The sequence below is a fragment of the Bactrocera tryoni genome, unplaced genomic scaffold (genome assembly GCF_016617805.1).
Source record: "Bactrocera tryoni isolate S06 unplaced genomic scaffold, CSIRO_BtryS06_freeze2 scaffold_11, whole genome shotgun sequence".
Classification (NCBI taxonomy): domain Eukaryota; kingdom Metazoa; phylum Arthropoda; class Insecta; order Diptera; family Tephritidae; genus Bactrocera; species Bactrocera tryoni.
The window spans coordinates 17,172,797-17,199,331 of NW_024395824.1; the positions used below are offsets into that span (position 1 = coordinate 17,172,797).

Genomic DNA, 26,535 nt, shown 5'->3' on the forward strand with positions numbered 1-26,535 from the left:
CCGAAATTAGCTAAAAATAAACTTGATCAGAATAGTTTATGGCATTCAGTTATTAATATATCGGGTGATTTTTTAAGAGCTTGATAACTTTTTTAAAAAAAAAAACGCATAAAATTTGCAAAATCTCATCGGTTCTTTATTTGAAACGTTAGATTGGTTCATGACATATACTTTTTGAAGATATTTTCATTTAAATGTTGACTCATGTGGTTTCAACAAGATGGCGCTACATGCCACACAGCTCGCGATTCTATGGCCATTTTGAGGGAAAACTTCGGAGAACAATTCATCTCAAGAAATGGACCCGTAAGTTGGCCACCAAGATCATGCGATTTAACGCCTTTAGACTATTTTTGTGGGCTACGTCAAGTCTAAAGTCTACAGAAATAAGCCAGCAACTATTCCAGCTTTGGAAGACAACATTTCCGAAGAAATTCGGGCTATTCCGGCCGAAATGCTCGAAAAGTTGCCCAAAATTGGACTTTCCGAATGGACCACCTAAGACGCAGCCGCGGTCAACATTTAAATGAAATTATCTTCAAAAAGTAAATGTCATGAACCAATCTAACGTTTCAAATAAAGAACCGATGAGATTTTGCAAATTTTATGCGTTTTTTTTTTTAAAAAGTTATCAAGCTCTTAAAAAATCACCCGATACATTCAGATGCATTTGGAAAGCATTGTACTTGTTGGAAATCCAGCCTCAACGCTTCGAGTAAGCTAATTAGCTCAGCATTTCTTTATTCTTACGGTAGTTTGATTTTATTTGCATAAACTTGTATACAGCCAATTGCCGACTATTAATTATTTGTTAATTTATGTTTGCAAATGTGAATTGCACTTTTTATTTACAGAAACTTGGATAGTAAAATATCAACGGCTAATCCACAAGGAAATGAGTGCAAAGACAATTCGAATGAGAAGAAGAAACCGCATATCAAAAAGCCACTGAATGCGTTCATGCTCTACATGAAAGAGATGCGAGCCAAAGTTGTTGCCGAGTGCACTTTGAAAGAATCGGCTGCAATAAATCAAATACTTGGTAGAAGGGTAAGCCGGATAAGTACAAAACGAACCTTTATAAATAATATATATAATACTTTCCAGTACATAATTTGTAGTATAATAAAACAAACAAAGTAAATGGTGCAAAGATACTTAAATAACGATGGAGCTGCCATATAATATTAATATGGACTAAGAATAAGCGAAATGAGAAACAATTAAGCTCTGTTGACATGAATTTCACTGCCTGTTTAAATCTTGCATAGATAATACCATATTTTATTTTTAATTTCGTAAAAAACTCTTAATTATCTCGTAATAATGGAAATTATCTAACCATTTTCCTATGACTTCAACAACGGGGCCTTTTAATCAAGGGAAATATGTAGTCGTAATTCAGAAATGAAAAAAAGTTTAATAAACATAGTGTCGATATGCCATTTAATTTTATTTGCAGTGGTCCCGCTTATACAGGGTTTTCTTGTAAGGGTGATATGATTTCTTAAAAAAACGCACTTATGGTTAAAGAAATCAAATGTTTTTAAGACGTTCAATATTGACTTCTAAAGCTTTAAGAAAGTCTGGTTTATTATTAAAGACCAATGACTTTAAATAACCCAACAGTAAGTAGTCAACTGATCTTTAATCACAATTTCTTGAAATAATCCACACTTTTCTAGCAATAATTCGGTTGTTGCACGTGCTGTGTAGCATAACCAGATGTTGTCAAGATCAACTTCTTCAAATTGCGGGCATAAAAATTTGATTATCATCGATTTATACATTGATATTAAAGGTGTTACCAGTTTCATCTGGAATGAAGTACGGACCGATGATTCCATCAGACCAAAAACCACAGTAAACTGTCAATTTAGGTGAATGCAATGGTTTCAAATTGTTGTTATTCAATATGGCACTAAAAATACAATACTTATGTCAGTTTCTTGTAATTTTCATATGATGCAAGTGCTGCCATTCCATTCGATGTATCGACGTTTACGTTGTGCAAATATATATGTATGAGCTTGATTGATTATTGCGAGATTTATTTTCAGTGAGTGAAACATATTAATGGCAATGGCAACGCAAAATCAATTCCTTAAAAATTTCCATTTTCACAATAGTTGTTATAAAGATTCTTTACGACATTTCTTGAGGAAGCGTGAAACTGAAATTTAATTTCATCGATAAGAATTACTTCTAGGCATCGTGGAAGACTGCTCAATCTTGTAGCTTTTTCTAATAAATAGGTACTATACTGAGCGCTCTTAATTACCGAATTAAGTAATAAGCTGCAATTTAAGATTAAGCATTTTTTTGTTGTACAGAACCCTAGTATGGTTTTAAACTCTCCTCAGTTGAATTCAACTTCAGATCAACTAAACTCGTTTTTGGTATTACGAACTTCATTGGTGTTTCTAACCTAGCAACTGAAGATTTGACAGACAATTAAATAGCTCAAAATTTTTAAATGACAGTTTAACAATACTGCAAACGAAACATTTTTTGACGGATTAAGTTGATATCGATAATAACGAATTTCAAAGCTTAATTTTAGAAGGAAAAATGCACAATGTGTATGGGTTTGCCTTTTCTAGAAGCCCTATAGCAAGTATAAGCATTTTATTTATTAACCAAAAGCTTCAGCCCACTGAAGTACCATGAAAAACTGCTTTTTGATACACTAACATATGTGTGTAAATATGTGTAATATATGTTTTAACTTTGCTCAGTATGAGCGAAGTATTTTGTTGGAAAGTCAGTAAAATAGACGTTTTGTTTTGCAACTTTGTTTTTTCGTTTATATTTATTGAAATCTCTTTAATAAACTTTAATCGGAAAATATATTTTGTGAAAATTAAACTGACTAAATTGAATTAAAGATAAAGCGAAGGAATTTTCATATGCTGTAAGAAAATATTCCACTACTAGTTTAAACAGTCTGCAACTAATAATAATAATAAAAGATTAAAAATCTAAATACTTAATTAAGCGGATGGCTTAGGTACTTACCTAAGTTTGAAGAAAAAGGAAACACTTAGTAGCACACAAAACGCGAATGTAAATGCGTACACTCCCTAGCACATTCCCTCACACAAATAAGAACATATACAAATATACTTGGAAATGATGTGTGTGTGTGTCGACGTACACATATAGCTTTTTTCGTTTAAATCAAGAATTGTATTCGTTTTTTTGTTTTGATTTTCAAAATTCCACAAGCAAATAAATTAATATATCAAAATTGAAACGATTCTTTTGTTTTCGTTTTTTGCTTTTATTTTCTGTTTCAAAATGTATTCGTCGAAATTTGGCTTTGGTTGGATCCACACATATATCACATCTAACACCATGAAAAACCAAAATAATTACAACGATCAATCGCATTATTACGTACGACGCATCAATACTACCAACATACTCTCACAATTCTGTAACAATAGTGGCATGAACTTAGCCGTGAAGAGCAAAGTAAATATTACGAAAAGGCGCGACAAGAGCGCCAATTACATATGGAATTATATCCAGGGTGGAGCGCACGGGACAACTACGGCTATGTTTCGAAAAAGAAAAAGCGTAAAAAAGACCGTTCACCCGCGGATTCGGGAGGTATTAAAATAAAAATTAAATTTTATTTTTCGAAACAAACAAAATATATTGTAAAAGTAATATATAAGAACATACATACTATATACATTTTTCATTTGCAACTACTGCACTAATTTTACTTGTTTACTTGCACTCAAAATATTTACATATTTATTAATTTACGAAATATTAACAATTTTTTTAGAGTTTTCATTTTATTTATTTAGTCTATAATTTAGCAAGTACAGTTCATATATATATATATTTTTTTTTAATTTTACTATATGCTACAGCTATGTTAGTAGTAGTTATTTATTTACCTCAATTATAATGGCCTTACGAATACGCTCTGTGTCTTAGAGTTGCCACATACTGTTGTATAACGCTAAGTCTATCTAACGCAGACAGTTGTGGAATAATTGACTTTTACTAAGGATATCGATATTTAATTATAATCTTGCAACATCTTTGGCTCAAATGCCATTTTATCTTCTGAAACAAAGAAGTCGCGTTGCATTCTACAGAAATTTGACTAACATGTGTTATTCTTTCTGTTTGACAAAATATGCCTATAATTAGTACTTTAGTTTGTATAAGTACACCTGACAAAAGATTTTTGTCGTTGCTAATGATCACATTTTTATACGAATGATTGCTACTTGCTCAAATTTTTACCTTTATAAATTTATAACAAATATTGTAGTTACATATACATATATTGGTTGTCAAAACCAGCAGCTCAACCACCAACCCCCTTCACCCAATCTAAAATTTCAATTAAAATAAAATCAATATTAAAAATATGTTGACCAATAGGGTTTATGTCTAGTGAGGAGTTTTTTACATAAACTGGAAATATTCAAAATGGCAATAGTTAAAAAAAGTTTGAAGCACTCTAATATGTATAAATATTAAAGTAGTTTATATTTATGTAGCCGACTTTATTTTGTTTTTTATTTACTTTAGTGAAGTAATTCATTTGATTACTTACAATAGCTAATTTTGTCACAATTATTATTTGCTTGAATTGGTAGAAAATATTTGTTCCAGCTAAATTAATGTACCAAAATATTTATTCAGCTTATTAACAATTCTGCATGTATTTTTAAACAGTGGAATCTTTACCATTAAACAATATCATTGAAAGAATATATGCACCAATGGCGGATCCACAGGGGGATGCAAAGTTTCAACTCAAAAGCGGATATTTTAGTTCAAATTCAGAATAATTTCGAATTCTTATTAATATTTAAAATATATTGGAAGCCGGAAGCATATTTTCATTGTTGGCAAAACTTTATATTAAGAAATGTTGCGAGAGAATTCAATATTCATTGTTCGGCGACCTACGATCCACCTTAAACTATAGGTCACATAACACGGGTCAACACAAAATTTGACTATAACTTTAAAGCAGCAAATTTCCATTTTTTAGGTCGTAATTAGACGAAAAAAAATATGTGCCTTGAAAAAGTTTCCTTTTTTATTTAGGAAACTGCTTTAACGATATTTTTTAAAATATGTGGTTTTAATTTTTAATTGAAAATGAAATCACTTAAAGAAACATTTTTATTATTTTTATTAAGTTTTACTATCAAAATAGCTCACAAAAAATAAAAAGATAATTTAAAAGTGCATACTTCAACTTTTTTTTTATGTTCATAGGTAATATCACTTGTTTAAGTATTCAAAATTTTTTTAAGTTGATCAATTGGCTCAAATTTTACGTTTTCTTTCCCGATACAAAGTTCTGTTCTTTCAGGCCACAACCGTTGAGTATAATGCTTAGCATCCGCTCTACTATCCCATAAGCACAAATAACACGGCTACTTTTTATATCCGCTTTGAAGTCCCATAAAAAATCCCACCATTTTGAAATCTCCAATTAGCTGCCAGTTATACTCGCAATACTTTACAGATTCGAGCAAACTTTTAACACTTTCATAATTTTCTTTTCTGAGTGAGCGATTGGAAGAGATGGAAATTTATTTCCGTTATGCAATAAAACAGCTTTTAAGCTTTTGGTAGAACTATCGATGAATAAACGCCATTCGCTAGGAACACAAAGTATGCCAATTTCTTCGAACAAACCTTTTATGTCATTGCAAAAACAAAGTCCATCTTCTTTTGTGAAAAATGCTAAGAATGTTTCATGCCTAGTCCGCTGATCCGTTATATTAACATCATCAAGCAAATTCTATTGTTTTAAGCGAGAGCCTAAAAGCTCTGCTTTACTTTTTGGCAAATTTAAATCTCTTATCAAATCATTAAAATCTTCTGTAGTGACGAAATGATGTTTTGGTTGTTCTAGTGGCGGTAAAAACTCCTTATCGGAATTACTTTTATGAGAACTAAGAGATGAGCTACTTTTTTGCGATAATTTTATCGGTGGCTCAGGTACAGGTCATGTCAAATTGTGTAAAACTGGAGCAGAATAATATTTAAGGTCAGGATATTAGATAGGTTTTGCATTTTTACCTCTACGCCTTTTACTCGGATTTACAATGCAAAAGTAGCAGTCGTTAACGTGATTTTTGGTTCTCGCCAGATTCTTGGTATTGCAAATTTCATAAACCTTTTCTCACCTCGATACCAACCTAACATATAGAAATAGAAATTAATATGTCTATTATATTTAATTCACCATTTAATGAAAATTTCTTTATCTTCTAAACATCTTTTACAATAACTACAAGCAACATGTAGAGCGCATGTCTTGTCTTGATTTCGAACAGGGCAATCAAAATATGCTTCGTAGGCTTCACAGAGAACGTGAGATGCAAAATTTTTTTGTAGAGTCGTGTAATTAATAACTGTTATAAAACAAATCTCTATATTCATTTTATTATTGTTGTGTGAAGAGCATACTGTTATCCACAACATGCATAGATGAATGGCATAATGCTTCATTTAATTGAAATTCAATATCTTCCAGTCAGATATATGTGTCATAAACTCAATGGTGGTTAAGAAAGTCGACAATCACCACACTTACAAGGTGTTTTCCAAAGTAAACAGGACATTTGAATTTAGCGTCCCTGGTGGCGCCATCTATATGCCGACTAGTGCATTAGAATCTGCTATCGTTATCGATTGTCCAGTGAGAATTTCATGACATTCATAGATTGGAAGTGAAGTTATTGCGTTTTAAGTGTCAGTATGTTTGTGTTATCGGTACGAAAATGAGCTTCGAACAAAGAGCCAATATTAAATTTTGTTTTAAAATTGGTGAAACTTTTACCGAAACATTTCAATTGGTGAAACAAGTTTATGGCGATGATTGCCTATACCGTAGCAGAGTGCACGAGTGGTTTCAACGTTTTCACAGAACATAAATGACGATCACCATGTGGGCCAATCAAAATCCATGATCACCGGAAATTCCAAAAATCAGCCGAAATCATCATAGAAATTCATGGAAATGGAATTGAACATCTCCAAAACATCGATTTATCGTATTTTGAGCGAACATTTGGGCTTATGAAAGGTGTGTGCACGGTTTGTTCCGCACAAATTGACTGACGACCAAAAATTGCTCAGAATCCAACATTCGAAGGACGATTATTTGACCACAAATCACATTTCAACCATTAACAACTCCTCGTATTCACCTGATATGGCACCGTGTGACTTCTTCCTTTTCGGAAAAATGCATTTGCCCATGAAAGGAAAGCATTATGCAGACGTAGAGGCCATTCAAAAAGCTTGCACCGGCATACTGGCGACCATACCGGCCAACGAGCTAAAACACTCGTTCGACATGCTTTTGGACCATGCAAAAAGCTGTATTGAAGCAGAAGGAGACTATTTTGAATAAAACATATTGATTTTGCCGAAAAACCAGTTGTTCTGTTTTTTTTTAAAGTCCTGTTTACTTTGGAATTCACCTTGTACACCCTGATTCTATTAAACCATTTCCGGCTCAAAGACAGAGAATTACCACAGAAAGACGCTCTCCGCATTTTATAACGATAACTCGTACATTGACGGTTAAAAAGTGAACCTGGTTTTGAAAAAGTTTTATATTAGGTATATTTATATTATGCTGAAGGAACTTCTTCTTCTTCTTAATTGGCGTAGAAACCGTTTAAGCGATTATAGCTGAGTTAACAACAGCGCGCCAGTCGTTTCTTCTTTTCGCTACGTGGCGCCAATTGGATATTCCAAGCGAAGCCAGGTCCTTCTCCACTTGGTCTCCGTTGGAAGGACCTGGAGGAGGTCTTCCTCTTCCTCTGCTTCCCCGGCGGGTACTGCGTCGAATACTTTCAGAGCTGGAGTGTTTTCATCCATCCGGGACAACATGACCTAGCCAGCGTAGCCGCTGTCTTTTAATTCGCTGAACTATGTCGATGTCGTCGTATATCTCGTACGCTAAAGGAACTACTTACCCGAAATGACCTATTTTTAAACCAAAGGGCACATTAACATGAGGAAAATATGCTTTTTGAATTCCGATTCCTGAGGTCGATTTCATTAATTTTTGAGTAAAAAATGACATACCCTAAAGACACTACGCGTGTTTTGCCAGATATGTCAATCAAATGGAATTTAATTGTATTTTAAAAAAATTAGTTGTGATTCTAGTCCGATTTCACCCGTTTTCACACTTACAATAAGACTGACACCAAAATTATTTGGTATTCGCAAATAGGAGGTGTCCCGACCGTTACCCAATTTTTAAAACGCGTCCAGTAGAGCCCGTGAGTGCTATAAAGAATATCTTATATACACATACATATATAGGTAGTCGAAAAAGTATTTTCGTATTTCTGATCAAACTTTAACTTAATTTTTTTATATCTATAATAAGAATAAATCTTCTTCTTCTTAGTTGGCGTAGACACCGCTTACGCGATTATAGCCGAGTTAACAACATCGCGCCAGTCGTTTCTTCTTTTCGCTACGTGGCGCCAATTGGATATTCCAAGCGAAGCCAGGTCCTTCTCCACTTGGTCCTTCCAACGGAATGGAGGTCTTCCCCTTCCTCTGCTTCTCCCGGCGGGTACTGCGTCGAATACTTTCAGAGCTGTCTTTTAATTCGCTGAACTATGTCAATGTCATCATATATCTCGTACAGCTCATCGTTCCATCGAATGCGATATTCGCCGTGGCCAACGCGCAAAGGGCCATAAATCTTTCGCAGAACTTTTCCCTCGAAAACTCGTAACGTCGACTCATCAGTTGTTGACATCGTCCAAGCCTCTGCACCATATAGCAGGACGGGAATTATGAGTGACTTATAGAGTTTGGTTTTTGTTTGTCGAGAGAAGACTTTGCTTCTCAATTGCCCACTCAGTCCGAAGTAGCACCTGTTGGCAAGAGTTATCCTTCGTTGGATTTCTAGGCTGACATTGTTGGTGGTGTTTATGCTGGTTCCCAAATATACGAAACTATCTACAACTTCAAAGTTATGACTGTCAACAGTGACGTGAGTGCTAAGTCGCGAATGCGACGACTGTGTGTTTGATGACAGGAGATATTTCGTCTTGCCCTCGTTCACTGCCAGACCTATTTGTTTTGCTTCCTTTTCCAATCTGGAGAAAGCAGAACTAACGGCGCGGGTGTTGAGACCGATGATATCAATATCATCGGCATACGCCAGCAGCTGTACACTCTTATAAAAGATGGTACCCTCTCTATTAAGTTCTGCAGCTCGAACTATTTTCTCCAGAAGCAGGTTGAAAAAGTCACACGATAGGGAATCGCCTTGTCTGAAACCTCGTTTGGTATCGAACGGCTCGGAGAGGTCCTTCCCGATTCTGGAGGAGCTTTTGGTGTTGCTCAACGTCAGCTTACACAGCCGTATTAGTTTTGCGGGGATACCAAATTCAGACATCGCGGCATAAAGGCAGCTCCTTTTCGTGCTGTCCAAAGCAGCTTTGAAGTCCACGAAGAGGTGGTGTGTGTCGATTCTTCTTTCACGGGTCTTTTCCAATATTTGGCGCATGGCGAATATCTGGTAGGTTGTTGATTTTCCTGTTCTGAAGCCACACTGATAAGGTCCAATCAGTTTGTTGACGGTGGGTTTTAATCTTTCACACAATTCGCTCGATAGAACCTTATACGCGATGTTGAGGAGGCTAATCCCAAGGTAGTTGGCGCAGATTGTGGGGTCACCTTTTTTATGGATTTGGCAAAGAAGCTGATGCATGCTCCTTATCAGTTCTTCGCCGCCGTGTTTGAATAGCTCGGCCGGCAATCCGTCGGCTCCTGCCGCTTTGTTGTTCTTCAGGCGGGCAATTGCTATTCGAACTTCTTCATGGTCGGGTAATGGAACGTCTGCTCCATCGTCATCGATTGGGGAATCTGGTACGCCTTCTCCTGGTGTTGTGCGTTCACTGCCATTCAGCAGGCTGGAGAAGTGTTCCCTCCATAATTTAAGTATGCTCTGGGCATCGGTCATTAGATCACCTTTGGGGGTTCTACAAGAGTATGCTCCGGTCTTGAAACCTTCTGTAAGCCGCCGCATTTTTTCGTAGAATTTTCGAGCATTACCCCTGTCGGTCAGCTTATCAAGCTCTTCGTACTCCCGCATTTCGGCCTCTTTCTTCTTCTGTCTACAAATGCGTTTCGCTTCCCTCTTCAACTCTCGGTATCTATCCCATTCCGCACGTGTTGTGGTCGATCGTAACGTTGCGAGGTAGGCAGCCTGTTTTCTCTCCGCTACGACACGGCACTCCTCGTCGTACCAGCTGTTCTTTTGCACTTTCCGAAAACCAATGGTGTCGGTTGCAGCCGTACGTAAAGAGTTTTAAATGACGTCCCACAGTTCCCTTATACCGAGTTGTTGACGAGTGCTCTCAGAGAGCAGGAGTGCAAGCCGAGTAGAAAATCGTTCGGCTGTCTGTTGTGATTGCAGCTTTTCGAGGTCGAACCTTCCTTATGTTTGTTGGCGTGCATTTTTTGCTGCACAGAGGCGGGTGCGAATCTTGGCTGCAACAAGATAGTGGTCCGAGTCGATGTTAGGACCTCGGAGTGCACGCACATCTGAAATACTGGAGACGTGTTTTCCGTCTATCACAACATGATCGATCTGGTTGGTAGTTTTTCGATCCGGATACAGCCAGGTAGCTTGTTGAATCTTTTTATGCTGGAATCTAGTACTACAGATAACCATATTTCGGGCCCCGGCGAAGTCGATCAGCCTCAACCCATTTGGGGATGTTTCGTCGTGGAGGCTGAATTTACCGACCGTGGTGCCAAAGATACCTTCTTTACCCACCCTAGCGTTAGAGTCGCCAAGCACGATTTTGACATCGTGGCGGGGGCAGCTCTCATAAGTGCGTTCCAAGCACTCATAAAAGACATCTTTGGTCACATCGTCCTTCTCTTCCGTCGGGGCGTGGGCGCAAATCAGCGATATGTTGAAGAACCTCGCTTTGATGCGGATTGTGGCCAGACGTTCATTCACCGGAGTGAATGATAGTACTCGGCGACGGAGTCTCTCTCCCACCACGAATCCCACACCAAACTTGCGCTCTTTTATATGGCCACTGTAGTAAATACCACAAGGACCTACTCGTCTCTGTCCTTGTCCCGGCCATCGCATTTCTTGGACGGTGGTGATGTCAGCCTTTATTTTTACGAGGACATCAACCAGCTGGGCAGCGGCACCTTCCCAGTTAAAGGACCGGACATTCCAGGTGCATGCCCTAATATCATTGTCCTTATTTCGTTTGCCATGGTCGTCATCAAAAGGGGAGTTTCTCATCCTAGGCTGTTGGTAGTTTTTCATTGGGGTGAGCTTTTTACGTGGCGGGTCCCAAACCCAGCGCACATTCCTATGGGGGTTATGTAGTAATAAATACATAAACAAAAATGTACCATTTTGGTTAACCACTTTTTGCTATTTTTCCGCTCGAGACATTATTCCATCTGTGTAAATTGAAATTTTCAGAACGGAAGCAAGCGAGCTATTGTTGTGCTATACGAACTGATACCACATCATCTCCGTAAACTTCACAAATTTCATTACGTGGCATTCCTCCCTGTTTTAAACAAAAATTTCAAAATATAGCGAGTTTTTTCATTATTTTCACTCATTTTTGAAAGCTGTAACTTTTTTTCAACCTCCCCGATTTTAATTTTTTAGGTAAATGAAGCTTAAAATCTCACCTTTCTAATACTATATGGTATGACAAAATGTGATTGGTAGCACTGGAGATATATGTACGACTACAACGACATCTATTGAAAAAATACTTTTTCGACTTCCTATATATATGTTACTTTAAACTTATAAAGAGTGGGGCCACAGCCAATGCCTCTACCTACTACCTCGATGTCCTGTACAAAATTACAGCTTACAGACTTAGTTAAAGCACTTTATAGCTTTTTAATGATATTTTTTGTGCGTGACTATGGTCTGATTTCGCTTTTCACCAATATCAACTTCCCTGCGGTGTCAAAGAGCACAGGTTCCAATTTTAATCAAGACATTTCACTTTAAACTGTAGTTATCACTTGCTTCAATTCATCTAGATATTCTGATCACTGTGGTATATATATTTATCTCGACTAACTCTAGGTAAATAAAACTAAAAAATTAGTACATTAAAATGCATTCGGGTGTAACAAAACGCTTAGGAATACATATACACATTTTTTGAATAATACGTTTCGATAAAAGCTGCCGATACTCACGTATTTCCAATTAAGTATTTGTTTGGTTTTGTGTTACTAACGTTTGGACTTCGATAGAAGTAAGTAAGTTAGAATCATAGGAACTGAAAAAGAGCAGATCTAGCTGCGCCTTCGACTGACTTTTAGTCACAGTGAAAAGGTTTTGAGCATAAAAGATGAAATATCATGTTAATGGTTGTTTTCTTTGTTTTTACTAACACTGAATTAAAAATTGATGTTAAAAAATGTACGCACATTGCTATTAATTTCGTTAACGCGCTAATAAAAAGCAAACTTAAAAGTGTACTCGTACAATAAATGGATATTATAATAAGACTCAGTTTTTGGGAATTCATCCCGGCCCTTTTAAAATTCAAAAACAAGAAAATTCAAACTAAAATTTAAAAACTCTAAATATGAAATAAAAAAGAAAGCAAAAGCAAAAAATTACGCAAATTATGTCTATAGAACTATTATGATTTGCTTTTTAATTAACACATAAATTCTTTTATCTCTATTCCTATTTTATATGGCTACTACAATTACTCATAACTGTATACAAATAAATTGCATTATACATCAACTCTCAAATATGCTAAAAAAATAAAACAAAATAAATAAAAATAATATAATGCAAATACAAAAATAACTCATAAATAAATAGTGGCACGCGTTAGGGCGTGACGAGCAAGCGAAATATTATGAATTAGCTAGACGGGAGCGTCAATTACATATGCAAATGTATCCAGATTGGAGCTCCCGCACGAACACGTCACGGGGGAAAAAACGGAAGCGAAAGCAAGACACCAACGATGGCGGTGGTGGAGGTTAGCAAATTAATATCAATTTCACATTCAATTTACTATTAAACAATTGATAATCAAAAACAATAGTATGTTCATACATATGTATATTGCTTTAACATGTTAAAAAGGCGTTTGGATGTCATAAAATAAGTTGGTAAATCTCGAAGGGTTGCTCATTAAAATTTGAACACTTTTCGATTTCTTAGATTTCGTTGGACTTTAATTTTTAAGCTATATAAATTATTGGAAGTGAAGTGTTGACAGCTTAAAAACGTTCATAGCGCAAAAAATTCACCTAAATACTAATTTGGATAGAAAACATTGTACATAATAACAAAATTGCGTTGTATACGTACACGCATAACTAACTTTCAAATAAATATTATTCCTTAGCTCAAATCAATTGGAAATCATGCTCTCCCTAAGTTTATTATTGCACCGTTTTAGAATCGGTGCTATTGCAGTTATGCTCAAGATGGTTATAAATGTTTTTGTTTATATTATCAGCTTATTCCCTATAGCTATATAATAATATTAAGGATTTATATTATATTAATACTTTTTATTGATACTCGTAGCATGTTTGTAGCCATAAATTATTTATGTATATTTATTTATGTATATATGTACGTAGATACAGCTTAAATCTTGCTAGTTTCTCCGCTAACAATTAATATTAATTTCAAATACTTGTATACCTATGAATGAATGTCTGTACTTAAATCTAACATTGTTAACGTTTTTTTATTTTTAATGAAGCAGTATATATTACAACATTATTCTAATTAGTATTTATCTCTATGTACCGCTATTAGATATTACTTTTATTAATATCGATATCGCTCAAATATATTATATACATATTTATATGTATACCTATGAGCTTAAACTATTAGTAATGCGTTCCTATATATTTGAGTGATATGAATTAATAGAATTTGTACGCATTTAGTATATATTGTTCATACGCTTTTAAATACATACATAACATTTTTTTTTAATTTTTTTTAATTTCTTCTATTTTTGTATTTATTTTAAAAATACTTATACTACATCTAGGTAATAATATGAAAAAGTGCCGTGCTCGATTTGGTTTAGATCAACAGAATCAGTGGTGTAAGCCCTGCAGGTATGTATACAGGACTCTTAGCAGTAATTTAAATATGATTCACACATATATACAAACCTACATACTAACAAAATATTTATTATTACATCTGTATATGTTTATGTTAGGTGGGTTGGCTACCTCCATGGTATAATTTTTGTGTACTAAAACTATAAGAAAACACTGGACGCAAATTTTTGCTATTAAATTTTATATAGAGTATTAAGCGCTTTTGAATATTTGGGTTAAAAGCGTTATAGGATTTCGTAATTTTATCGATCCATAACAATCTTATTTAATGTATACATACATATATTAATATATACATATTGATATGATATTCTCAGCAAGTTACGGCTACCGAAACTAAGATCTTTGCGTAAGAAAGGATTGAACACAAAAGCTACGTTTAAAATTGTCAATTGGCAATTAAAAAGATCTCACAAACTTAAACAATGCTCTTTGGCAGCGCTATTGGGTATTTAACCGGTAATTTAATTGTTAGGTGATTTGCAGGATATGTACGCATGTATGTTAAGCAATGTTGCCTTTTCCTTTTACGGTTAATAGATAATTGTCGCCGACAATTTTCCTCGGTGCTGTTTTTTCAATTTCTACCAATATTTGTTATGATACAAATTATATTTCTACTTCTAGTTGCGCTTTCAAGGAATTTTGTTTTATACTTCTTTAAACATTAATTTAGCGTGTTAACATATTATTTACATCGGACCACTATAGCTTATAGCTGCCATTCAAACTGACCGATAAAAATCAAAAGATAATCTTTGTAGTTTACGTTTTTTCTTGTTTGTCCATCTGTCGAATACTGTCTATCTTTGCAAACAGACAGGTATGAGCATATGTATCTACATTTGAATGTACGCGCAATCGCAAAGATAAATTTGCACTTGTATATTTGTAAATTACAACGAAAACGACAAGCATGATGAGCACAACAACAACACCCCAACATTTAACTTTTATCCTCGCTGTTTCCTTGAGGGGATGGCAAAAAGCTGAAATCATATCTTGATGGTGATGTTAAAGCCAAATGTGGCTACAGCGAAAGCAGTTTGATAAAAACCCAAAAATCATAAAAATTTCATATTTGCGTTTAGCCTTTGCTAGAAAAATAATATATACCATAAAATAAAAACAAAACATTGACGAGGACTCGAACCCGAGTATCTTTCGTACCCTTAGTATGTGCTTATCATTCTTACGATATTAGATGTTAAAATTATGTTTGCTTCATTGATGTTACATTGTCTGTAGAAGAAAATGCTGATTCAAAAAAAAATAATGTATCTAATCAATATCCTCGTACCACAGTATACTTGACAAGAAATTGTTTGAATTGAACCTGGAGATTTGCGCAGCAATTACGTATATGAATGAAATGCCTTTGCATTGTTGGTGATGCGAGAAAAATAAAAGCATATGTATGTATTCATACAGATAGAGATTGCCAATATGAGCTATCGATTCGTAAATTCATATTTAAGGAAATGTGATCGAATCTAATTGAATCCATAGATAACTATTACCGATGAAAGATGCAAGGAGGGCTAAGTTCGGGTGCTATCAAATATTTCACATTCTCGGAATTTGCAAGGCTTATAACGGGGAAATACTTTCAGGTGTTGCAAAACTTTGTTTTAAAAATATTGCATAAGAACTTAATGGATTACAATAAAATTTATATTTTTTTAACTTATATTACACAAGTTTACGGTCATATTGCGACTGTGATGTTAGAGGTTGTTTCTTGCTAATTTTGGGTTGCTAAAATCGAAAATAATATAAACAAGTAAAGAAGGGCTAAGTTCGGGTGCAAGCGAACATTTTATACTCTTGCAACTTGCAAGTATCAAATAGAGCAAGGTCAGTTGGTGTTCCTGATATTAGTTATATAGGGGATGGGTCAAATTTATCTATTTTAGGCACAAAGATACACTGTTATGAGTAAAACACGCTTTCTTATTTTCATTGGAATAACTTACTAAAGTCACTCGGCAGTTCGAAAATCTTTACATTAAGTATATGGCGGCTAAGAAAAGTATTGATCCGATTCAACCCATCTTTGACCTATATTTCAATTCAATATCTAAATATTCGGTACGACGCCCATCGTCCAATTTTCACGGAACCCACATACCAAGTTTCAACGAGATACCTCTTTTTTTACTCAAGTTACAGCTTGCGCGGGCGGACGGACGGATAGACAGACAGTCAACCGGATTTAAACTTTTCTCGTCATCCTGATCATTTATATATGTATAAACCCATATCTATCTCGATTGGTTTTAGGTGATATGTACAACCGTTAGGAAAACAGATTTATAATACTATGTAGTAACTGGTTGCAAGAGTATGAAAATTTCCTAATACGTAAGATGTTTTCTGTTGAAGTCAAGGGACGTAGGAGTCAAACCACCGCCATTTACTAAAATGATAAAAAAGTTTTACTTTTTACCGAAAATATGATGGAAAATTTTTGACTTCAAATTCGTAATCTGGACACCTCAAATACCCCACAGTCCCCTCTTTGCAAATCAGTCGCAAATTTTTCTTTTATACATTATTTGTTGAGTAGTGTTTTTTGGTCACAGACTGCCTTAGTTTCATTACCATAATTTAGTTCATAGCCCAGATATTTATATTCAAATCAACCTGAAAGGAGATGTTTGTCACATAAATTCAACCAAAGAAGATAAATATAACAATATATCTTTAGTTGATGTTTAAATTGTCAACCAGAAGTGAGGAATTTAAAATTTTAAGGATATTGGGGTTAGAGGAGGTCTATATCAATTTCATTCATATTTAGCGCCAATCATATTATTCTTAATTATAGGGTATATTAGCACTAAATCAAGGTCTGGACTAAGTGCTTTCCTATTGGTAGCGTTCAAATATATTGGGTAATATCTCTCCACAAAATTTTATGAGAACAACTCACATATTAAGTCTTCTTATCTATACGTTGACTTAATTTTTCTAAGATATCTCACATACCACTATTTTACATATAGTGTAAATTATTATAATAGGCACACGGGATTATGGCTAGTTTTCGTCCGATTTTGGCATAATGATATTATCATTGAGTTTCATTCAGATATCTTATATATTGATCGATAATCAACCGGAAGCTCGAAAATATTTATCTAAGGTAAAATTGGGCTAGGGGAATTATTGACCTAATTTAATACATTTGTGACAAAAGAGTACATTGCTATTCTTCTTCTTAATTTGATTAGACACCGCTTACGCGATTATAGCCGAGTTAACAACAGCGCACCAGCCGTTTCTTCTTTTCGCTACGTGGCTACGCCAAGCGTAGCCAGGTCCTTCTCCACCTGGTCCTTCCCACATAGTGGAGGTCTTCCTCTTCCTCTGCTTCCCCCTGCGGGTACTGCGTCGATTACTTTCAGAGCTGGAGTGTTTTCGTTCATTCGGACAACATGTCCTAGACAGCGTAGCCGCTGTCTTTTAATTCGCTGAACTATGTCAATGTCGTCGTATATCTCGTATAGCTCATCGTTCCATCGAATTCGATATTCGCCGTGGCCAATGTGCAAAGGACCACAAATCTTTCACAGAACTTTTCCCTCGAAAACTCGCAACGTCGACTCATCAGTTGATGTCATCGTCCAAGCCTCTGCACCATATACCAGGACGGGAATTATGAGCGGCTTATAGAGTTTGGTTTTTGTTCGTCGAGAGAGAACTTCACTTTTCAATTGCCCACTCAGTTCGAAGTAGCACCTGTTGGCAAGAGTTTTCCTACGTTGGATTTCCAGGCTGACATTGTTGGTGGTGTTTATGCTGGTTCCCAAATATACGAAACTATCTACAACTTCAAAGTTATGACTGTCAACAGTGACGTGAGTGCCAAGTCGCCACGACTGGTTGTTTGATGACAAGAGATATTTCGTCTTGCCCTCGTTCACTACCAAACCCATTTGTTTTGCTTCCTTGTCCAGTCTGGAGAAAGCAGAACTAACGGCGCGGGTGTTGAGACCGATGAGATCACTATCATCGGCATACGCCAGTGCAAGTTCTGCAGCTCGAAGTATTTTTTCCAGCAGAAGATTAAAGAAGTCGCACCATAGGGAGTCGTATTGTCTGAAACCTCGTTTGGTATCGAACGGCTCGAAGAGGTCCTTCCCGATTCTGGCGGAGCTTTTGGTGTTGCTCAACGTCAGTTAAGACAGCCGTATGAGTTTTGCGGGGATACCAAATTCAGACATCGCAGCATAAAGGCAGCTCCTTTTCGTGCTGTTGAAAGCAGCTTTGAAATCGACGAAGAGGTGGTGTGTGTCGATTCTTCTTTCACGGGTCTTTTCCAATATTTGGTGCATGGTGAATATCTGGTCGGTTGTTGATTTGCCAGGTCTAAAGCCACACTGATAAGGTCCAATCAGTTTGTTGACGGTGGGCTTTAATCTTTCACTTAATACGCTCGATAGAACCTTATATGTGAGGTTGAGGAGGCTTATCCCACGGTAGTTAGCGCAGATTGTGAGGTCTCCTTTTTATGGATTGGGCAGAGCACACATAAACTTCAATCGTTGGGCATGCTTTCGTCCGACCATATTTTACAAAGAAGCTGATGCATGCTCCTTATCAGTTCTTCGCCGCTGTGTTTGAATAGCTCGGCCGGCAATCCATCGGCACCGCTGCTTTGTTGTTCTTCAGACGGGTAATTGCTATTCGAACTTCTTCATGGTCGGGCAATGGAACGTCTGCTCCATCGTCATCGATTGGGAAATCGGGTTCGCCTTCTCCTGGCGTTGTACGTTCACTGCCATTCAGCAGGCTGGAGAAGTGTTCCCTCCATAATTTAAGTATGCTATGGGCATCGGTCACTAGATCACCATTGGGGGTTCTACAAGAGTACGCATCGGTCTTGAAACCTTCAGTTAGCCGCCGCATCTTATCGTAGAATTTTCGAGCATTACCCTTGTCGGCCAGCTTATCGAGCTCTTCATAATCACGCATTTCAGCCTCTTTCTTTTTCTGTCTGCAAATGCGACCCGCTTCCCTCTTCAACTCTCGGTATCTATCCCATCCCCCACGTGTTGTGGTCGATCGTAACGTTGCGAGGTAGGCAGCCTGTTTTCTTTCCGCTGCGACACGGTACTCCTCGTCGTACCAACTGTTCATTTACATTTTTCGAAAACCAATGGTTTCGGTTGCAGCTGTACGTAAGGAGTTTGAAATGCCGTCCCACAGTTCCCTTATACCGAGTTGTTGACGAGTGCTCTCAGAGAGCAGGAGTGCAAGCCGAGTAGAAAATCGTTCGGCTGTCTGTTGTGATTGCAGCTTTTCGAGGTCGAACCTTCCTTGTGTTTGTTGGCGTGCGTTTTTTGCTGCACAGAGGCGGGTGCGAATCTTGGCTGCAACGAGATAGTGGTCCGAGTCGATGTTAGGACCTCGGGGATGTTTCGTCGTGGAGGCTGAATTTACCGTCCATAGTGCTAAAGATACCGTGATAGAAGGAATCTTTGGTCACATCGTCTTTCTCTTCCATCGGGGCGTGGGCGCAAATAGTGGCTAAACGTTATCCACCGGAGTGAATGATAGTACTCGGCGACGTAGTCTCTTTCCGACCACGAATCCCACACCAAACTTGCGCTCTTTTATATGGCCACTGTAGTAAATGTCATAAGGACCTACTCGTCTCATTGATTGGCCCGTCCATCGCATTTCTTGGACGGCGGTGATGTCAGCCTTTATTTTGACGAAGACATCAACCAGTTAAGGGACCGGACCTTCCAAGTGCATGTCCTAATATCGTAGTCCTTATTTCGTTTGAAATGGTCGTCATCAAAAGGGGGGTCACTCATCCGAGGCTTGTTGCGTCTTTTCATTGGGGTGTTTTTTACACATTGCTATTAGAAAAGTAAAATTCATCCGCATCTTAAAAGTACATCCAATTATTTACTGGCGTTTTCGATAAAAAGTCAGTAATAGGCACATCTTTAAAAGCTTATGGTTTTGACAACCTTTGGAGTTAAAATTATATATTTTAAAGCAGTTACAAATTATTGTTAGGTGAACTAAACTGTTACACTCTATATCAACAAGATTCGAGATTGTAAAAATACAGAGCAGATGAATGTTCGCTACTTTTCTGGTGTGAGTCGACAAAAAGGCATTAATCCTCAATTCGTTATTAGTTCGATCGAACATTACATAAATGAGATCAGTAATAATCAACAACTGATACACAATCAGCAGTCGAAGATGTGCAGCTATTTGTCAAACTTTATGATAACATAAAGCAAAAAATAGATGATAACGTATATTGGGTGATTTTTTGGTTCTGATCTTGCTCTTTTTGTCTCGTCTTCGGGACAAATTTTCCGTTCTTGAAAATTCTGGGTTTTGATTCGAAAGTGAAAGATATTTGATCTCTGATGCCCAATTTTGTCAGAAAGAATTTCACTGCCTTATCCCTAACTCCCTTATTGAACGAAATATACGGTATATAACCGACCAGCAGCAGTATTTAGACGTGAAATGGCAAAACCCATCTATCAATAATTTTTCAAAGATTTGTGCCGATTGAAGCTATCATGGTTATGGAAGAAGTAATTAAAACCTCGTGAGTATACTCATATGTAAGATTATATTAAAAAACTAGTATGGAAAAGCTAAGTTCGGGTGAAACCAAATATTTTATTCCCTTTGCAAGGATCTTCTTCTTCTTCTTAATTGGCGTAGACACCGCTTACGCGATTATAGCCGAGTTAACAACAGCGCGCCAGTCGTTTCTTCTTTTCGCTACGTGGCGTCAATTGGATATTGCAAGCGAAGCCAGGTCCTTCTCCACTTGGTCCTTCCAACGGAGTGGAGGTCTTCCTCTTCCTCTGCTTCCCCCGGCGGGTACTGCGTCGAATACTTTCAGAGCTCGAGTGTTTTCATCCATCCGGACAACATGACCTAGCCAGCGTAGCCGCTGTCTTTTAATTCGCTGAACTATGTCAATGTCGTCGTATATCTCGTACAGCTCATCGTTCCATCGAATGCGATATTCGCCGTGGCCAATGCGCAAAGAACCATAAATCTTTCGCAGAATTTTTCTCTCGAAAACTCGTAACGTCGACTCATCGGTTGCTGTCATCGCCCAAGCCTCTGCACCATAAAGCAGGACGGGAACTATGAGTGACTTATAGAGTTTAGCTTTTGTTCGTCGAGAGAGGACTTTACTTTTCAATTGTCTACTCAGCCCGAAGTAGCCCCTGTTGGCAAGAGCAATCCTACGTTGGATTTCCAGGCTGACATTGTTGGTGGTGATTACGCTGGTTCCAAGATAGACGAAATTATCTACAACTTCAAAGTTATGACTGTCTACAGTGACGTGAGTGCCAAGTCGCGAGTGCGACGACTGTTTGTTTGATGACAGGAGATATTTCGTTTTGCCCTCGTTCACTGCCAGGATCACATCTGGCTAAATACCTTCAAGTGTTGACAATATTGGAAAATGTTGAGAAATGATAAATCCTCTATCATCGATCTATTTTAGCCAATACCACATGCCATTAACATGTACATACATACTAATTAAATCGTCGCTGGGTTTTATAAAGATGCGTAACATCCTAACATATCATCGCCAATCATATGGAGTAAAGTCATCCGGATTTTCAAAAATCCTGTTATTAATCAATTTTTTATCTGATTTCAACGACGATTATATTAATTTGAACCATGGTGTATAAGCATTTGTTCTTACTAATAGTATAAAGCACCGTGAAAGTTTTTCAGAATACCCAAACGTAAATATGTATATGCAAACATTTTGATCTTGCCAAAGTAACGATACGAAATTGTCGTAATCTGTACTTCTATCATTCTTACTTATACTTCATGTACAAATATGTATGTATATGCTAAATATATATACATAAATATATATAATCATTATAATTATTATAACTTATATATTTATATATTTAAACAACAACACTTTCAATGTAATACATAAATACTTAGCGACGAACTCTAAATCCCAAACCCACTAACTGAATAGAACACAATTGCTTGTATTGAGTTTATATTATATTTTTTTACAATTCAGTAAAGTTTTTATTTCTACTTAAATGCTTGCCTATAAATATATATGTATGTACTATACATTAAAATATACATATGTATGTACGTATTGGATCACTGACCGAGTACTTGAAAAAGTATCACGCCCAATTTCGCGTGCATACACACTTATTTCATGCGTTAGTACATACGCTTTGCCTTCATTTGCATGTGCTTTTGCTTAGTTATAATTATAATGATTAATTATAAAGATTTTTGAAATTCCAGTATATTTTTAATGACATATATCGGCCAATGTGCAGGTTTAATACAAAGTTTTGCAAACACCTATGCATAAGTATTTCGCCGGCTTTGAACTTTGCAAGTTGCAAGAATATAAAATGTTGGCTTACACCCGAACATAGCCTCTCCTTACTTGTTGTTGCTAAATTTTAGCGTATGTTGCTAATAAATATTAAGAAAGAACTTTCCCCTTTGCTGTTCAAACCTGGGCTAATAATGTGGATAATGTTGAACAAGTTTGTACCCTTTCCAATTAAAACGAGTGAAAAATTAGCCTAATAATATGGATAGGAAACTGCAGAGATTCTTTCGATACAATTTTAATTTAATAATAAATAAACACCATTGAGTGGGGAAAGGCGGTTACTTCATATATATTTTTAAGAAATTGAGACGGTTGAGTTCACTTTTATTAATTTGACATATGAGCTTGAATGCTGATGCGTTTGCTGGATAATATTTAGAGAACTCACTTTATGCAACCGAACGCTCTGTATTTTAATCTAGTTTAGCTTTAAAAGATAATACACTTATAAATGTGTATACATACACACATAGTACCATCACTAACATTTTACCACCTATAAGAACTTCCAATTATCATGCACAATGTAGTCATCTACACCTTCATTTTATATTTTTGGTTTCATTTGAGTTAAACAAACAAACAACAATTTAATACAAACACTTTATCCAGACAATAAACTCTATAAATGGCAAAATTAATGTTGCAGTGTTTTGTTACATAATTAATAACAGAACTTAACCACATAATGGTTTAACAAACATACGGTAAAGTTTCCAATGATTAAAAAATTAAAATAACCGCCTTGAACACATCGAATAAACAGTCATAGAATATAACGAATCGAAGACGGTGTTTGTTGCTACGGTTTAACAAAGTGTATTATACACACTAGTTGATTTAAAATTCAATATATAAATATATTTCAAAGTATTTATCATAATAAATTTTCTAAGATACCAAATAAGCGTTAGCGGACACATTGTTTGACGGGCAAGCCGAAAAAGTTTTTAGCTTACATCGATCCAAGTTATCAGCTTTCACGAGTTACGAATATTTTATATCATGCATCGTAGTCTCATTAATGATAAATATGTTATGAAGGAATTACAAACTTGTGTCGTTGTCTTTCCATATACATACATACATATGTATGTAGCTGGAACTGGCCCTTCAAATTCAAAAAGCTCAAAACAGAAAAATAATATTTGGTTTAGATACAAAATCAAATATATCCTATATTAAAATATATCCTCCATTTATGAAGAGACCTATTGTTTCTGTAGTTATAGGTATAAAACAACTTACATGACAAAATCGGCGTATTTGAATTGATTTCACCTTACGTACGATCTCAAATATTTTCTATTGTAATATAAGAGACAAGAATAAGAGTATTATCATATGATATCATGTATAAATGAAAATCTCCAAAAACAGTTTATTTGCATTCAGGTTTCTGTGTACCTTATAAAATTGTAACACTTAAATGCAATTATATTAGATATTGAAAATTTTGCAAAATATTTCACACAAAAAAACAATATGAGTGAATATTATTTTAAAAATACGTTTCTATAAAATATATAAAGAACAACAATTTCTTGTTCAATTATTAAGTACTAAACGTTAGTAATAAAAAATAAGATATATACATAAATATGCACATAACTACTATGCCGTATAAACGGACATGTTAATTTTTATAAAGTAAGAGCCAAATGATTTATGTACATATGTATATACTCGTATGTATATTCGAACGTGAAAATGGTAGGAAATCAAATATATGTAAATTGCTCGTCCGTAATTTATGTTTTAAACAATTCGCATTTCAAACTTATAAACTTGGTTGCGCTGAACTCTTCATAAATAAAAAGTTCATATAAAAAAACTTGATTTTGATCGGTCAGTTTGTATGGAAGCAACATGCTATAGTGAAAAATTTCTTTACAGATTGTACCGTTGTTTTAGAAAATAACCCTTCCTTACTAGAACTTGATCTCAATCGTTTAGTTTGAATGGCAGCTATATGCTATAGTGGCCCGATATTAGCGGTTCCGACAAATTACCAGCTTTTTGTTGAGAAAAAGAAGTGATGATATCTTAAAACTTAGGATATAAAAATCGATATATATGGCTATGATTGATGCTCGCGTGAAGTCTGATCAACGACAGCTATACGATATGTTACATACATGAGAAAGCATAAAACCCATTTCGCTCACGAACTCAAGGTGTAGGCATAGCTGATTTAAACTCTAAAATTCTGTAGGTTTTGAGCAGTTGTCTGATTTGAGCATTTCTGTACATTATATTAAGGTATGGTAGTAATAGATAATAACCAAAAGCCGGCTACTGGCTAAAATGTATTATACAGAGTTTGTCTGGAAAGTTATAGGACTGATTTTCTTCCCCCGCGACTGTACTTCAGAGCGTGCGCGCACCGACTGGATTCGGCAGACGGCGTTCGTAGCTAACGAACGAGCGGCTGGTCAGTTGTCTCCGAGCACCTGGAGAATCAGGACAAACATTTTCTAGCCACGTGTTTCTGTGAGTGGTACAAGCCGAAAATGCAGCGTTCGTTAGAGCAGAGGTACGGATTAAATTCTGGGTAAAACTCGGTAAATTTGCGACAGAGACGTTTGGTATATCAAGCAGGCTTACCCAGATGTTTCTTTAGCAAGAAGTGGTGTGTTTCGGTGGCACCAGGCCTTTTTGGAGGGCCCTGAAAGGTCGCTGATGAAGACCGTGCTGGGAGACCTGCGACTTCGACAAAGACCGACAATGTGACTCGTGTGTGCAAAGTTTGGAACTCTGACCATCTACAAAGTATTTGTTTAATTGCTCAGATGTTAAATTTATCAAAATCCGTAGTGAATGGCATTGTGAGCACTTAAACATGCGCAAGGTGTGCGCGAAGATAGTCCCAAAAGTGCTCACTGACGATCAGAAATTGCGGCGAGTGAAAGTGTTCCAAGAAAACTTGAACATGTGTGAAAGTGACCCCCATTTTTTGAATAACGTAATCACAATTGTCGAGTCATGTATTTGAGTATGATCCCGAGATGAAGAGGCATTTTGAGGCGACTGAGGGGATCCAAGCAGCATGCATATCGGCTCTCAGGGCTATTCCGGAGAATTCTTTCCGTGACGCCTTCAATGCTTAGAAATCGCGCTGGCAGCGCTACATCGACGCAGAAAGAGCCTAAGTGTTTTGAGAATTGTAACGATTGGTTCAATAAATATTTTTAAATCGACTCAGTCCTATTACTTTCCGGACAAACCCTGTATATATACATATATTGTTAAAAATTTGCCTAGCAACTGCTATTTTAAATACAGGTGGTTTTAAATTTACTACTTTTTACATCACCACTTTATGTTACATAATTAAGTCTTCGAACTAAATATGAAACCATTTCGTACTCTAAAGCGATTTAACACAAATGCTTGGCTTTGATTTTTATCATTACTTTATGTGTAATAATATTATATTTTTTATATAACAAACGTATTTTGTTTTAAACAAGAAGGGAATTATATACAAATCCTTTAGTCATAATAATTTCATGAATTTTTTTACGGGTAAGGAGGCTTTAAATACCATTTGCAGGTCACTAAAATAGCGACCTTCTCCCACCCCCCTTCTCTGAGGAACTGTCGCCCGCCCTGGTTTGCATTACTTCAGAGTGGCGTTCCGTTTTTCTCATTGAGAGGTTTACTATACATATGCGTATCTTCTTCTGGTCCCGCTCTTATCGGCCATTTTTTTCGCTCTCCAGAATGACACCAATTAATTTTTTCCCGTTTATAGGACCAACCAGTTCTTCTACGGCGCACATAGGAGCATTTGGTCTTTAATTATTTAAAGTGATTTTATGAATGAAAATGAATAAAAATGCACGATTGAATATAGTAATGCAATTTATTAAAATAAAACGAGTAAGGAAGGGCTAATTTTCTATTGCATATTTCACATAGTGACCGATAGTTTCCATCAAAAGTCAACTAAAGATACAGGGGTC

At 36.1% G+C, this 26,535-nt stretch overlaps 1 protein-coding gene across 17 annotated transcripts in view; it reads left to right on the forward strand.

The window, feature by feature from the left end:
• The window catches only part of LOC120779428 (protein pangolin, isoforms A/H/I/S), a 268,570-nt gene that overhangs the window by 228,938 nt on the left and 13,097 nt on the right, over nt 1–26,535 (forward strand). For 13 of the 17 annotated variants that reach the window (XM_040111659.1, XM_040111660.1, XM_040111655.1 and 10 more), the window contains 3 exons: nt 855–1,050; nt 3,450–3,615; nt 14,082–14,151. In XM_040111659.1, the coding sequence (XP_039967593.1) occupies nt 855–1,050; nt 3,450–3,615; nt 14,082–14,151 (432 nt within the window). Of the gene's footprint in view, nt 1–854; nt 1,051–3,449; nt 3,616–12,880; nt 13,044–14,081; nt 14,152–26,535 lie in introns of those variants that run through there. The other 4 variants (XM_040111662.1, XM_040111652.1, XM_040111648.1 and 1 more) reach the window with 2 other exon arrangements.